The following is a 14,777-nucleotide window of genomic DNA, read 5'->3' on the forward strand; positions in this document are numbered from 1 at the left end:
TAGCTTTCCAAAAACGGGAGATTTTTTTTTTCGGGGGGGGGGGGGGGGGGGTCAGTGTTTATACCGGATCTGTTTTTGCATATTTAATACGTTTCAACACTGCATTTCGGTCGTTGCTTTTACCTTACCATTACCTTACGCATGCCAGTTATGTATCCACCAGCTGCCTGCCTGCAGCCTACTTCCAAAACTCCAAAGATTTGGTTCCGAGGGCACAAGTTCAGTGTATCAACAACACTCAATAACAGTTTATGTGATGTGTTAATCAATTAAATTCCCAACAATTTCACAACAGCTAGTTCTGGAGTAGGTTATTCAACTAGCCCGCTTGCTTACGACGAGACTCAGGCTGCGCAGTCGGCACCCGCTTCCTTATTTGGGTTTTGGGTTGCCAGGTTTTAGCCTATGACAAAACGGTTGAAATTGAAACTAAGTGATCGTGTATGTGTAAGGTGTATTTCATACACAATCTGGCAACCTGAATGGATCAATGATTTTAAAATTAGGTTTGATGCCCATGCAAATTACGGGAGTTTTCCGGGAGAAATAACAAAACGGGAGGGTGCTGGGAGATGACCTTGAAATACGGGAGAAACCCGGGAAAAACGGGAGTGTTGACAGGTATGCCGCAGTGTCCTACCTGTTTGACAATTTCCATGCTAGGAACGCGTCCTGTGGAAATCCGGTTCCCCTGTCGATGCAGCCGAGTCTACTCTATGTAATGATCATGCCCGTCTCATACAGGCTAGAGTAGCGGTCTAAATCAGGAATCTCAGGATGGAATGTACGTGTCGACGTGAATAACAGTGCTATGAAAGCCAGTCTTTTAGTGCCATACACAGGACGTCGCAGGGTTAAAAGACAGGTGGCATTCGAAGATTCAAGTAAACAACGATGTCGAAAAGAGTCGTGAAGTTGTCCCCTTGACATAGAGCGTTCGGGTGTTGGACGCGCCTCCAGGTTGATCTATATTTGGTTACCGTGCTCTGAGAAATATGCGGTTTAAGATAGCCTATCCCTCCTGAGGGACTCTATCGGGAAAATAATGTCAAGTTGTCGTCCAAAATACAGCTCGGGGAAATATAGACTGTGACAGCAAGTAGTCCAAGTATTCAAAAGAGAAGCTTGTATGGTTTTCATGAATGTATGCTTTAATGCAACCAATGGTATTTCTATGGACGTATCACCAGGTTAACTATGCACAAAGTGTACTGGTTTAATAAGCTGCCTGTCACTTAAATATACACAACACAAAATACAAAAATTAACTTGAGCTGCCTTCATTGAGACCCTATAGCTTAGTGTGAGTAAAGAGAATATGTGGTTTTGTAGCTTACAGACATTCATGTTTCTTTATGGTTCACATTCTATTGTGGGTGTGTTTCTGAATACCAACACATCCTTTGTCCTCTCCCAGGCTCCTCCTCTCAATTGAAGTCTTTCTCTTGTGACCTTTTCACCCTGTTGGCTCTTTCTGCTAGGCCTATACAAAACCATAGTGTGTTTCCTTCAGTGACTCCTTCGTCATATTTGTTACAGGTAAAGAGTCTTTCTCAGTGTGTGACTCAGGTTAATTCTGTAGCCTTCATTGGGGTTTTCAAGCACCACTCTGTTCACTTCAGTGAGTGCATCAAGAAGTGGAATTCTCCTGCAACACAAGGCATGGCAGAAGATTAACACTAGCTCATTACTTCATCACCCTAGTATGTCATCATGAAGGAGGGCTGACCTTAAACAATACAACTCCCTGAAGGCCCATAGTAATCAATGCAAACACTGAGTGTCCTTGAGTACTACACTCTGCAGACAAATAGAACATTAGGCCTCATTATCACCCGGAGAGAAGAAATACTCTTTTCTGATTGGCTGGTGGGGTGGCTATTAATTCTGAATAGCAGGATACCATTCCATATCAATGCTTATGAATGGTAACTATAACAACCATAGTAGGACGACAGTTGCAGCGCTCTAGAATCTTTGGTTGCAGGCTTCGCAACAATGGAATCAACTGTAAACAAGCTAACTGGGCCAACGAAAGTTGTACAACAAGCTGAACTTGTGAGCTTCTTTTTTAACGGAACCGTGTGTTTCCTTGCTTTACAGTGGGAACCGGGTGATAAGCGGGATAACGGCCTTCGAGGTGTGTCCAGTTATACGGTATTAATGGACTCGGAGGAGGCAACTCCCCTCCGCTGCGCGTCGGAAGGGATATAAATTATATATAGCAACTCTATGACTCTTTGTCTCATGATATATTATAGCAGGCAGGCTATAGCATATATTATAGCAGACACTTTTTTTTAGTGTGTAATATGATGTATGATGGTTTGGTTTGATACAGTATATATATACTCTTGATCCCGTGAGGGAAATTTGGTACTGATACTGTTAATTGTATTATGATTTCTATCATTTAAAGAAGCATTCTTTCATTTAAAAAAGTGACGGTCAATACTCAACCTATAAACTGAAAAGGTCTGATTTATTATATTGATGCATTTCTTGGATTTCAATATACTTGATGTTTTCATGTTTGCCTCAAAAGTATCCAACAATGTTATCACAATGGCCCATCAAAGCACCTTTCAAATAATTTGGTGATTGGTGTTGTTAACATATCTTATGCATCCACCTTAAACTTTCAGCCAACTCAAGCCTGACCTGGGGCAATATTTTGACCCCTACCTGCCATGACAACGCAGTAGGGTTGACCTCATGGTCTGCCAGAACACAGACTGGTGCCCCCTCTTCGCCAACAGCTGGTCATCAGCCAAGCACACACAGCTCAACACGTCTGCGCTGACTGGAATAGTTTTCATGGCATCCGTCTGCCAACGTGGAGAACAGTCAGCCGATCCCCCAGCATCAGTCTCCAGGCACTGGTCCATCTGCGAGGACCACAGAGGGTCTTCTTGGACCTCATAAATCTCGGCGAGAAAAAGTTTTGGTTTTCCTCTCAACGCCGAGCAGTTCAGAGAATTAAAGTGCTGCCGTATGTCGTCCAGGCGGAGCCCGGGGCCACAGGACTCTGTGGTCAGGATACTGGACTCTGAGCCACGGCTGAGGAGACAGCAGATGAATGCTGACGATCCCTGAAGGTCTTGACTTTGGGACAGTTCCCTTAGGACACTGAAGGTGTCTTCCAAACACAGTAATGTGTGCAAGATCACCCTGAAACCAAGGACCTCAAAGGTTTGCTTCAGCATGTCTGTGGGAGACACAATCATAGAGAAATTCGATCGCATAAAGACTGCAGTCAATTGTTACCCCAGATGCTGACAAAGATTTACTAGTTTGAGCCTTTTTTTGAGCCCAGAGCAAGCCAACAGAGACAAGGTGAATAGTGTCTGAAATGACTCCAAAATGTTTTGAATGGGTGCTGTTGCATAATGCTGAGAACAGAAAAATCATTATCACTAGAGTACAATTGCTTTCTGTATACATATGCAGATATGTTAGTGAGGCAAAATTCTCTAATGCCGAAATACAAAATCGTGTCCAAACACACCCACACACACCCACACAGTACTCACCTCCATCACAACCCACACAGTCGATGATTATGCACACACCGCGGGGAATGGTCTCCATGATGTACTCCTCTGTGGCCTAATCCCCATAGAGAAAAGAGGAGCAACAGTGGATTATGTGATGTTTCCCATGTTCTTAACAAGGCATTGACACATGGCATTCTGTATATTAAATCTTCCCATAGAAAAATGAGAACTTGTACTTCACCTGTTGATAATGCACCCTTGTTTCAGCTACAGGCAGCTTCAGGCCTTTTGGTGCGAACAAGGGAAGAGTATATCTTTCAAAGCGGCATGAGGAAAAATAAGACTTCGGCTACACAGCATAAAACTAAATCACTTCATGTGACACAAACACAGTGAGCATTTACCTAAAGATGGTTGCTGAGTCTGCACAATAGGACGAACAGATGAACGAGGGGGGGGACTAGTGGGGGAACAGACTCCTCTCTGTGTCTGATGGAGAGGAAACAGAGCGCATGTTGGTGTCATCCACTAGAGGACAGTAGGGAGTATCACAATAGGAGTTATGCCGCATTCCAGTTGTCTCGTACAACGACTAGTGATTCGGAACAACATATCCGTGTAAAAACCAGAGCTGGTTGCATTCCAGCTGTCCACAAAGTCGTCAGAACAAAACTGTGTGTTGTTAGCAATTGTTACCAGATATAGCAATACCAGTTTGTAATGAAGCATTGCACAGTATTTTACACAAACAATCGTCATAGTGACATAGCATCAGATAGAGGTTGGGCACAACGACTGATTTGATGATACACAAATTGGACAGAACTGATAAAAAAACAGTGCATATCTACGGTTCTCATTTACTGTTAATGGGCGCAGCCATCTTGGAAATTCAAACTCTACTCAGGGTTTGAACGAGCTGACGAGTGACAACTTCAGGGGGCATTCCCTTTGCGACTCCCAGTTAGTAGCATGGGAAAACATCTCGGTGACCGACTTGGGCAGACAAATGGAACGCGGCATCATACCAACAAACAGCAAAAACTGTTCTCTATGCATTATGTATCTATATTTGCAATATTCTATATTAATATATTAATCTATATTATGCAAAGTGTATTTTTATTTTTAAAATATACCTCTGAATTGTGCTCTGCACATTTCCTTGTACTTCCTGAGGGAAAAAAAGCATGTGTAAATTGACTGGTTGACATCAAATAACCCTCAACGTATGAGTACTTCACGTACTTCACAGAAAACAAATATTCTACTAGGGAAGGAAACACATAAGAACAGAGTATTTACTACCCACTACATACCGGTAGTCAAATGCTTTTATGGTTGGTACCTTTTTTCTGAAAACTTTGTATCTTCTTTGCAAGGTCGAGTCGATGAATATTCCGAAAGCCTTGCTCAATGAGGTCCAGATTTTCTGGGGAGACTTTGTCAAGTTTCTCCAGTTCATCTACCAGATCCAGAAAGCTCTGTAGTGAAAATGGTCTGTTGAAAGGCATCTCTCTGATATACACTATTATAGAATAGGTTTCTCATGATAAGGAATTTGAAAGTGCAAATGAAGAATGATACAAAATAAAAAAAACAGAATCGGTATGCACTGGTCTAGGGATTCTCCTTGACATATATTGATAATAAAACTGAAACATTTTGTTTTTACTATTTAAGAAGTGTGCTTGGGTTTGTGTTAGAAGTCAAGATAAACTGTCCTCCATCCCAATACCAGAGACAACTGAAATCAACATTATCCCTCCTTCTTACAGAGGCTGTGTCCAACTTTCCACGTGGCAGTTTGCTACTGAAGAGAAAGACCAAAGAGTGGAGGTCATCTGGGGCAAGATCCTCACTCAGGTCAGCCATGAGCACCCTGAGGCACAAAGACAGAAGGGTAGTACTTCTTTACTAAACATGCCATGTGAAAGCTGGATCTATATGTCCTAAAAATGAATTCAGAATGTATCATTCACAGAGACAACAGGAGCTGGTTATGAATGAGTGAATGACCTGTATCCAGACAGGACCTGTCTGGTGTTCAGCATGTGTTCAACCTCCTGTCGACTCGTCCCTAGAACCTTCTTCAGAATGTCGAAGCGCTTCAAGTGAAACATGAGCTCCTTCAGAATCATGCGGGCAGACTGATTGTTCCCCGCAATTTGGGCCCGTGAGATTAGAGCTCCTCTCAGGTCTTCGACACGGCTATCAGGTAACAGGTCTGAGCAGAGGAAGCGCAGTCTCCGCAACTCATCCCTGGACAGAGAGTCGGCCATGCGATTCACAGTGACAGCCAGTCCATCTTCCATAATAGATCCGTTATTGGTTGCCCAACATTGAGTTAGATGGTCGTCATTTTTCCCCTGGTCATTTTAGAGACTGATCTTCAAGGAGCTAGTTGTGGCATCTTTTTGTGTCATTTCAGTAGGCTGTGAAAGTGAATGTAGAAACTGGATCCATCTTTCTGTAAAAGACGGGGCTGGACCAGATGACATCTGATTCTCTGAGTGAAAATGAAAGGGGAATACATACAAGACCACAATTTACTGACTTTGTGGGAACACTAAAGTGAAATGTATAGCCTACATTGTGAGCTCAATGTTATAAAACGTGCACAAGAAAATCATACATTGTATACAATACTTTAGATTTTTATTACGTTGGTGTTTTTTTTACGTTGGTGGGAAGTTATTACGTTAGTGGGTGTTACAGGGCACATTAAAGTAAATTGCATGCAAATTACAATGTGTGCGCACATGCAATACATTGTGCATACCTTTTAGTAAATTGATTTCATGATGTGAAGAAAGATCATAAACTGTGTGCACAAGTGTTTTCATAATAGAAAGTGTATTTTACGTTTAGACAGTGTATTTTACGTTTTGCCAGACTCAAAACCAAAGGCCTACACCAACCAAACCCTTACCAAAAAAGTATACTTAAAGTTAATAAGTGCAGTTGAAGTATAATTCCCAAGTTTACTTGAGAGTAGTGAGTCAATTAGTATAAATGCGTTTGTGGTATACCTGTAGATGTACTATTTAAATACTTCTTCGGACTTCAGTTTATAATAGTACTAGTGAAGATACTAGTTATACAGTTCTAGCATATTTTTCAGTTCATGATAGTATATCGTATAGTAGTATATCGTATAGTATCTTATAGTATAGATAGTATATCCTCAGTAAACTATACGTTTACCAGAAGGGTAATATTAGAATCTGTTAAGTGATTAAATTGAAATTAAATGAGAATCTGTCATGCAACCTCTCAAAGTACAAGTAAATATACTTAGACTTTTTCATCATTATAAGTATATTAAGTACATTTCCGTATAAGAACCAAAGGCTAGATATACTTAGGGCCCTTTCTTGACAATCTGAAATGTCTGGTCAGAGGCACAAAGTTTAAAGACACTTAGGGCGTGTCCAGTCCACATTCGCTAATTTAAGGGTGTGATTTTGTGATCAAACACTGGGGCCTGGGCGCAAAAGGGTTGTTCTTATGTTTCTTATGTGTTTTGGGCGTAACATCCTTTAAACCAATGAAAGTTACATCATTCCCTTTAAGATCCAGCAGCAGCCCGTTGGTATTTTGACAGTCAATGCATCTGAAGGAATCTGCTTGCACAATTCCACTAGTAGGCTACTTGTTTTACTAAAACCTGTGTCGGCTGTGTGTGACTAGCAGAGTAGAGCCTACATGCATTATGTACCCGCCTATTATTTGAACTCATAGGCAAAGTGAAACTAATTTCACTGTGGTCTCATAGTCAACTGTTATTTATAGTCAACACAGTTATTTACTTTCATTATTGAATGACAAGGTGTTACAGGGCTGCTTACATCTCGTGACATCTTCAGCTGTGCTTCATATGTGCCTTTCATTATAGACCAGGTTTTTCTTGATCTGTGGCGTAATGATTTTTAGAGGGTGTAAATTAGAGATTTTTGGATCATGCGCCAGACACACTAAAAGTGGAGCGCATGGCGGAAAATTCATCACTGTCTGGGTGTACGATATGAATAAGACATGCGCCACATTGCGTCGGGTGCATGATAGGGCCGGCCCTTAAACATTTATATATCAGTAGCCTAGGCTATAAGCCAAGTATAAATCAATTTAGTGTATCTCTGTTTAGTACACAAAAAGTAAGCTATACGTATACTTAGTTCAAAATAAGTAGACCAACAATACACTGTGAATTCAGGTAATCTGGGACATTGGGTAATCAGGGAGTTGGCATGTTTAATTCCTGTTCTAACAAAATGTCACTCTTAGACTCTTACTATAAGTTATCATCTGCCCTCTTGTATTGGCCATAATTAATCACTCACTAACCAATGGAGTGGTCCCCTCAGGTTTTAAACGTGCAATTGTGCAACCTTTACTTAAGAAACCTAACCTTGAGCCCAGTGACCTGAAGAATTATAGGCCTATTTCTAAATTACCTTTTCTGTCAAAGATACTAGAAAAGGTTGTCCTCTCTCAGGTTTCTTCTTATCTGAGTGAGTTCAATATATGTGATAAATTCCAATCAGGTATTAGATCTCTGCACAGCACTGAATCGGCCTTGCTTAAAGTCCAAAACGACATTCTCTTAGCAGTTGATTCTGAATCTTGCGCCCTCTTGGTGCTTCTTGATCTGAGTGCAGCATTTGACACCATTGACCATAACATCCTATTGAAACGCTTGGAGGATGAAGTTGGTCTCCAGGGTTCTGTTTTGCAATGGTTCTCTTCTTATCTTAGTGATAGATCATTTTCAGTTAGTTTAGGCAATTTCTCCTCTTCCTCTGCCCTTATAAAGTGTGGTGTTCCTCAGGGTTCCATTTTGGGCCCTCTTTTATTCTCTCTTTATATGCTACCCCTTGGCTCAATTTTTAAAAAGTATAACATTCAGTATCACTGCTATGCAGATGACACTCAGTTTTACCTGCCTGTTAACACTAATGGCATTTGTTCCTTGGAGAATATTTTTAACTGTCTCAGTGACATCAAATGCTGGATGGCAAGAAATGTTCTTCAACTGAACGAAAGTAAAACTGATATAATTATTTTTGGCCCTCCAAGTGATGTTTCGATCTTGAAAAATGCACTAGGACCTCTATGCAAACTGCCACAGTGAAGTAAAGAATCTTGGGGTTTTCTTTGACTCCTCTTTAAATTTTAATAAGCAAGTAAATAGTGTGGTCAAAGGCAGCTTTTTCCAGTTAAGAACCATTGCAAAACTGAAGCCCTTTTTGTCCTTCTCCGATCTTGAAATTCTTATACATGCTTTCATAACATCTAGACTAGATTATTGTAATTCACTATATGCAGTCTTGACCCACTCCACTCTCAACAGACTTCAGCTAGTTAAAAATGCAGCAGCTAGATTATTAAGTTGCTCTAAGAAACGTGAGCATATAACTCCTGTGTTGGCTAAGCTGCACTGGTTACCTGTGGAGCACAGAGTTAAGTTTAAAATTTTACTTTTTGTCTTCAAAGCCCTCAGTGGTTTGGCACCTTGTTACATAGGTGACCTACTAATTCCTTACAGCACTCCAAGATCACTTAGGTCTTCATCTCAGAATCTTCTCTATATCCCCAAAACACGCCTTAAAACTAAGGGTGATAGAGCCTTCTCTGTTGTTGCCCCCCAACTCTGGAATAGTCTACCTGTACATATTAAGTCCTCTCCAACCATTGACTGCTTTAAGTCTAACTTAAAGACTTTCATTTTCTCCCAAGCTTTTAATCTACCTTAATACCCCCCCCCACCCCCCACCCCCCCCCACACACACACACACACACACACACACACACACACACTCTTTATTCTTTATTTTATTTTTGACCAATTTGCTTATTATTTCAATTATGTATTTATTGTCCCCCCATGTCATGTTATTATTGTTGTTTACCATTGTCATTGTTTTATGTTTGTTTGTAAGCACTTTGGTTCAACTCAGTTGTTTTTAAATGTGCTATAGAAATAAAGTTGACTTGACTTGACTAAGTTGACCATAGATGGCATGTCACTGAAATGGCATGACCTCATGAAAGTGTTGTCACAGAGATGTGCAGGGCAAATGTCATTCAGAAGCTCCCCCCTGGAAGTGATTTACGATTTTGACAAGTTTAATGTTAAGGATGTAAATTTGTCATAAATAAAGCATGGTTCCTCATGTTAGTGATCTGTTCAAGAGTGAATGTGCATGTTTTAATTATTTTTTAAGAACACGGTTTGCCTGTCCAACTTTATCGAATGTGTTTGATAATGTGGGACAGCATGTTTTGGGTAATCTGGGACAGAGATTTAAAGTGTTTAAATTAGGGAAATATGCATTAGGGACTTCATGAAGTTGCAGTAGTATCTTTTATGGACTTCAATTATCAAACATGTAACAGTCTGTTACTGTCTGTTTACACTAAAAGTCTGGTTAGTGACAGGCTAGCTATCTTATCTCCATTTAACATCATAAAGTAAATGATTAGAATAAATTATTATTCCATTCGATTAAATGTCCCAGAGTAGCAAGCGACCTGACCCAAATTTAAGGAACACCAATGTCTCCTCTGGGAATATCTAATTTTTATTTTTATTCTGATTTGTGTCAACAACTTGGGGATTACAGAAAGGTATGTTGATCTTTTTCTTTAGAAGATATCGGAATTAGGCGCAGAAGTCACAAACCCGCATTCAACCTAATTAAATTAAATTAGATTAAATACAATTTTAGTAAATTAGATGTAATAAACGTATTTTTGCCAAGGAAGCCAGATTAAGCAGAAAATACTGCACGAACTTGTGACAAGGTGTATCAGAATAAAATTTACATTCAACTTTAGAAAGAATTCTAAGAATAGCAGAACTTGTTCCCAGGCGCGCAGCTGCGTTCTGTTTCACTTAAACATTCTGCAAATGTCTGGAGTAGGCTAACTCATCGAAGTTCGTTTTTAGGAAGTAACATATTCACATTCATTATTTTGAAGGCACGGTAAAGCTAAATGTACGTACAAATTGTAATACCCAGATAAATACTCTTTCACGTGATTCCTTGCCGTCTCCGTAGTTTGGTTGTTAAGTCTGCAGCCACCTCCTCCTCCTCGTATTTATATCGGTAGCCTATGTTGACAGTGGCTAGCCTACTGTAGCCTACTGGGCTACTAAGATGAAGGAAAAACGTTACAGTTTACGTGATTACATTAAACATATTATAATGCATGTTTAACTTACCCTGACACACCGTTTGTATCCATGCTGGCCGAAAACGAAAGTTGACACAAAACAGAACTTAAGTCTTATCTCCACCCACGCAAACGCGTTATGCTAACGACTCCCAATGTGAGTGATAGTGATAAAACAACCCGGATATCTACGTTTGAAAATTCCAAGTTAGTGCTATCAGAGCCCGTTTACGGAGGCATTCTCCGGTGCTATCAACGCCGTCAAATTAAAGTAATTCCAGATAGGCTGTCATCTGGAACTCCCCTCCTCTTCTCTTCCGGGAAGAAAGCATATGCCTGGTCAGTCAGTCAGGGATTGCGCAGGAAGTTGCGTTTGTTTATATTTAAATGTATTAGCAGTTTTGTCCAAAATAACGTAGGCTACATTATATTTTAACCAAGGACCAAATGAAACACACCAGAAATGTAGCTCACCCCTCTCATAGGCTCATTTCCAGAGAAACTAATGCAGGGGCTTTTGTTTTGGGGACAGCCCCCCCGCCCCCCAACCAAAAAAAGGTAATTTTATCCAGTAAACTGAAGTGCAGTTGAAGTAGGCTATAATTCTCAAGTTAACTTCAGATAGTGTTTATTAGTACAAATGTCCTATGTGTATCTTCTGACTACATTGGCCCACTTTCAGTTTCTAATAGTAAATGTGTAAGTACTGAGAACTATACTGTAAGTAAACAGAAATTCGTAAATTGCAGCGCTCCTATTTTCACAACATTTGGTGTGCATCCAGAGGTTGCCATGGTGATTTTCTGTGGTTCAGAAAATCTCATCATAAGATATTTGTGATTGAAGTGGCATGTTTTTGCACCACGAGAGTCTGGAAGGGCTGGGTTAATATGGCTCCTTAAGGCCAACACATTATACAATTGTAATTTTGGGCGCAACAGTTGACAAGTTATTCAATAAAAAAAACAGGATTAGGGTTAAAATAGGTTAGAATTCTAAATTAATTTGACCATAATGTACTTTGGTCATTTTCTTTTGTAATTGTCTTACTTTTTCCTGGATACATTTTAATTTACCATAATGTCAATGTATTCCTCTTTAGTAAAGTAAATTCTCTGGTTTACTAGCTCTTAATTTATTAGTCTGTTGATGTAGACACAAAATAATTCTATATTTATCATATTCATTTTATTTTTTCAATGTCTGTTGAAAGTGCAATGTGACTCATGTGCTGTCAATTAACCAAACCCCACATTAATATTCAAACAAGTTGATAAGTAGTCATCATGACAATAATTCATGTAATTTTCCTTCTGCTCATATTATTTCTTATTTGTTCATCCCTTTTCATTATTACACAAGACAAAAAGTTTGAAAGGCTTGGTCAGATACTACGAGCTACTATTACAGCAATGAGGTGCTTCCTTTCATTGTGAATCAAGTGAACTATTTGCAATAAAAAAAAAACAACAAAGCACTGAGTATAATTGAGGTCACACGTGTGAGGTGTGTAGAAGAAAGAAATCTGTGACACGTTTAACTTCCTAACTTAAAACCACTTAAAATTGTAGTCCTATATGGCACCAAAGGACTTCATCCATTTTCTGATGTGTGGTTGCGGCAAAGTCATTGCAACTTCAGGAATTTAACCTGGGGAAAGTGCCCTAATTCAAAGTAAAGAACACTGATGATTTTTGTTTGTTTGTTTTTTTGTGAGGGTGTAAGTGAAATATAACCATGCCGTACAGACAGTTCACAATACGGACAGGTATTGTAGGACAACCACCAATGTCCATGGTACAGTGAGATGTAATAATACACGCTGACCAAAGCCTTGTCTCTAAAAGTGAGGCCCTTCCTGTGATGGTTTCAAATTCAGACTGAACATTTACAAGTTCTGTTGCATGTGTGATGTGATTGACATCAAATGTAGCAATCAGTGTCTAACTTTAAACTGACTGACACACACACACACACACACACACACACACACAGTTTCTCTCCACAAAGCCTTGATGATCAGACAGCATGATCTCTCCAACTGTAGATTTCACAGCAGTCTGAGTCACACATTTCTCCCCACAATTAGGGACAAGATCCTCAAGGCCCAGGTTTTCTTTCAGCCCATCCACAGCAATGTCTCTCTACCTTGGGATAGCACCTGGCGAGGCAAGCATGGCCAAGGATGAGAATTGGGCATAAGGTAAATTGTGGATAGTTTAGAAGTGGCTTCATTAGAGTCTTTTCAAAGAGCTTTTGATAAAAATAACAAAAAACTAACATACAGTTTGTTTTCATACCTTCCCATTCACACCACCACACACAAAGCTTTGAGCTTGATCGCAAGATCAGACCGAGGACACCTGGTCAGCCTCGTCCACCCTCTTCAACTGCAGATTTCCGGATAGAGTGTCCGAGTCGAGTAGCTCCACCACACTGTAGGGGGCGCAATCCTCCAGGCCCAGCTTGCCACAGGCCCATCCACAAAAGCCCTTCTCCAGGTCCCTCACGGCCAGCCACCACTCTGCAAACACCCAGGAGAGCTGCGCCACGGCGGCGTACACCCCCATGCCCAGGGACAGCACCACGATTAGGGGCGGGTAGGCCAGGATGAGCACCGGGCACAGGGTGACCTTGTGTAGAAACGTCCGCTCCTCGTTGTACACCAGGAACACGTTATACCAGGTGAGCGTGCCGTAGTAGAACGAGATGATGAAGGAGAGTAGGAAGACCACGGGAAGGCAAGACAGGCTCCACAGCACCACGTGAGGGCCTTGACCGGGACCCACCGCACAGGGGCGCCGCCCCCAGCCTCCAGCAGCCGCCACCGCTGCCGCCTCCTCGCATTCGGCATCCAGACGCTCCTTGGAGCGCGCCATCTCACGGAGCTCCTTGTCGGTCAGGCTCACGTGGATGTCCACCATCTGACCCTTTCGCTTGCCTCGGGTGATGGTACCCGTCAGGGTGACGTAGCGGCTGTCTGGGGGCATGCTCCAGGTGTCTGCAAGAACCACATACAGGCCTCGAGGATGAGTACTTAGAAGAGTTTATTATTGAGAACTTCTACATTTGGGAGCTAACCATCTCATAATAGCTTAATGAGCACACTTATACACTCTCTTTGAATGGAACCACACAGTAATGGAGCATAAAAGGCATGTGTGTTTTTACTATGGTGGCTGGCTTGTAAACTTTGATGTTGATGTGAATGTCTGAGACAGCCAAGCAACCTGCCATTCAGAAATAAGTCTTCCAAGTATAGTGGTGTTTGGCTCAGATCCAAAATTGATATGCACATGCATCAGATGACAAGGACCTGTAGAAATATATACTGGCAACTATCTTAGAATAAAACACACAGTTAAAAACATAAATAACTAGATCTACTGGTAACAAACAATTGTAGCTTTCCTGAAAACACTCCCAGCATGCACGCACACACACAGATTTTATTTTGTGTAATGCAAAGCTTCCAGATGCTTCCCCCAGAGGAAACCTGTTGTTGTAGATAAGACATCAGAGAACAATGTGTTCAGTATGCATACCTTCCTCAGCAATGTCGCTAGTGACATTGCCCCCTTCCCCTAGGCCACTCTCTGCTCCATCCTCATCCTGGTCATCTGCCTCAGAGCGGTACACGATGATGGATTCCATTTGCTCCTTCTTCTTCCTCCTCTTCCTCCGTGTCGCCGTGCCCACCTCTTCTGCCGACGACCTCGCTTGAGAGGTCACAGGGTGTCCCTCCGCAGGACACTCCTCTTGCTCCATGCCGACCCAGTGATACGGGTCACACCCCACCCCAGTTGACTCCTGTTTTCGGGAGCTAGGCGCGCGCGTAAGCTCCTCCTTTCAGAATATCGCTACACTTTTGTCTCAGGGGAATGGAACGAACAGAATGATTTCAGATACGGGAAAGACTAATGTCGCGTTCATCATGCGTTACATCCATCCAGGTATGGAAATCCAAATAAAGCTTACACAATTTACCAAGGTTGGTGCATTAGGTCACTGCACCTGTCAAGTAATGGCATGACAATCCCAGTTAGAAAAAAAATGTAGTTTCGTAACATCAGTGTACTTTAGAACGCGATATTTGTTTTG

The 14,777-nt window shown here is 41.3% G+C and overlaps 2 protein-coding genes and 1 long non-coding RNA gene across 7 annotated transcripts; 1 reads left to right on the forward strand and 2 right to left on the reverse strand.

Moving 5' to 3' along the window:
* Positions 1-1,130: 1,130 nt before the first annotated feature.
* On the reverse strand, positions 1,131-11,032 carry cflara (CASP8 and FADD-like apoptosis regulator a). Of its 5 annotated transcripts, XM_042079832.1 has the most exons (11): positions 10,726-11,032; positions 10,519-10,652; positions 5,517-6,006; positions 5,274-5,379; positions 4,846-4,981; positions 4,637-4,671; positions 3,902-4,025; positions 3,739-3,788; positions 3,534-3,609; positions 2,686-3,208; positions 1,131-1,648 (listed from the first exon to the last, which is right to left on the reverse strand). In XM_042079832.1, exons 3-11 carry the CDS (start codon positions 5,810-5,812, stop codon positions 1,534-1,536), a joined length of 1,461 nt encoding a protein of 486 aa, XP_041935766.1. In that variant the 5' UTR covers positions 5,813-6,006; positions 10,519-10,652; positions 10,726-11,032; the 3' UTR covers positions 1,131-1,533. The 5 variants fall into 5 exon arrangements, with proteins under 5 accessions (XP_041935766.1, XP_041935768.1, XP_041935767.1 ...); XM_042079834.1 differs by lacking the exon at positions 10,519-10,652 and having other exon boundaries at positions 3,739-3,782; positions 3,902-3,986; XM_042079833.1 differs by lacking the exon at positions 10,519-10,652 and having other exon boundaries at positions 3,902-3,986.
* Positions 11,033-11,047: 15 nt separating this feature from the next.
* Positions 11,048-13,143, forward strand: LOC121698096. Its single transcript, XR_006026692.1, has 3 exons — positions 11,048-11,234; positions 12,766-12,879; positions 13,005-13,143. It is a non-coding gene; the product is annotated as an uncharacterized LOC121698096 (long non-coding RNA).
* Positions 13,025-14,444, reverse strand: LOC121698091 (transmembrane protein 169-like). The gene is made up of 2 exons (XM_042079844.1): positions 14,222-14,444; positions 13,025-13,677 (listed from the first exon to the last, which is right to left on the reverse strand). Exons 1-2 carry the CDS (start codon positions 14,442-14,444, stop codon positions 13,025-13,027), a joined length of 876 nt encoding a protein of 291 aa, XP_041935778.1.
* Between the last annotated feature and the right edge of the window lie 333 nt (positions 14,445-14,777).

Source organism: Alosa sapidissima, chromosome 23 (assembly GCF_018492685.1).
Source record: "Alosa sapidissima isolate fAloSap1 chromosome 23, fAloSap1.pri, whole genome shotgun sequence".
Classification (NCBI taxonomy): Eukaryota; Metazoa; Chordata; class Actinopteri; order Clupeiformes; family Clupeidae; genus Alosa; species Alosa sapidissima.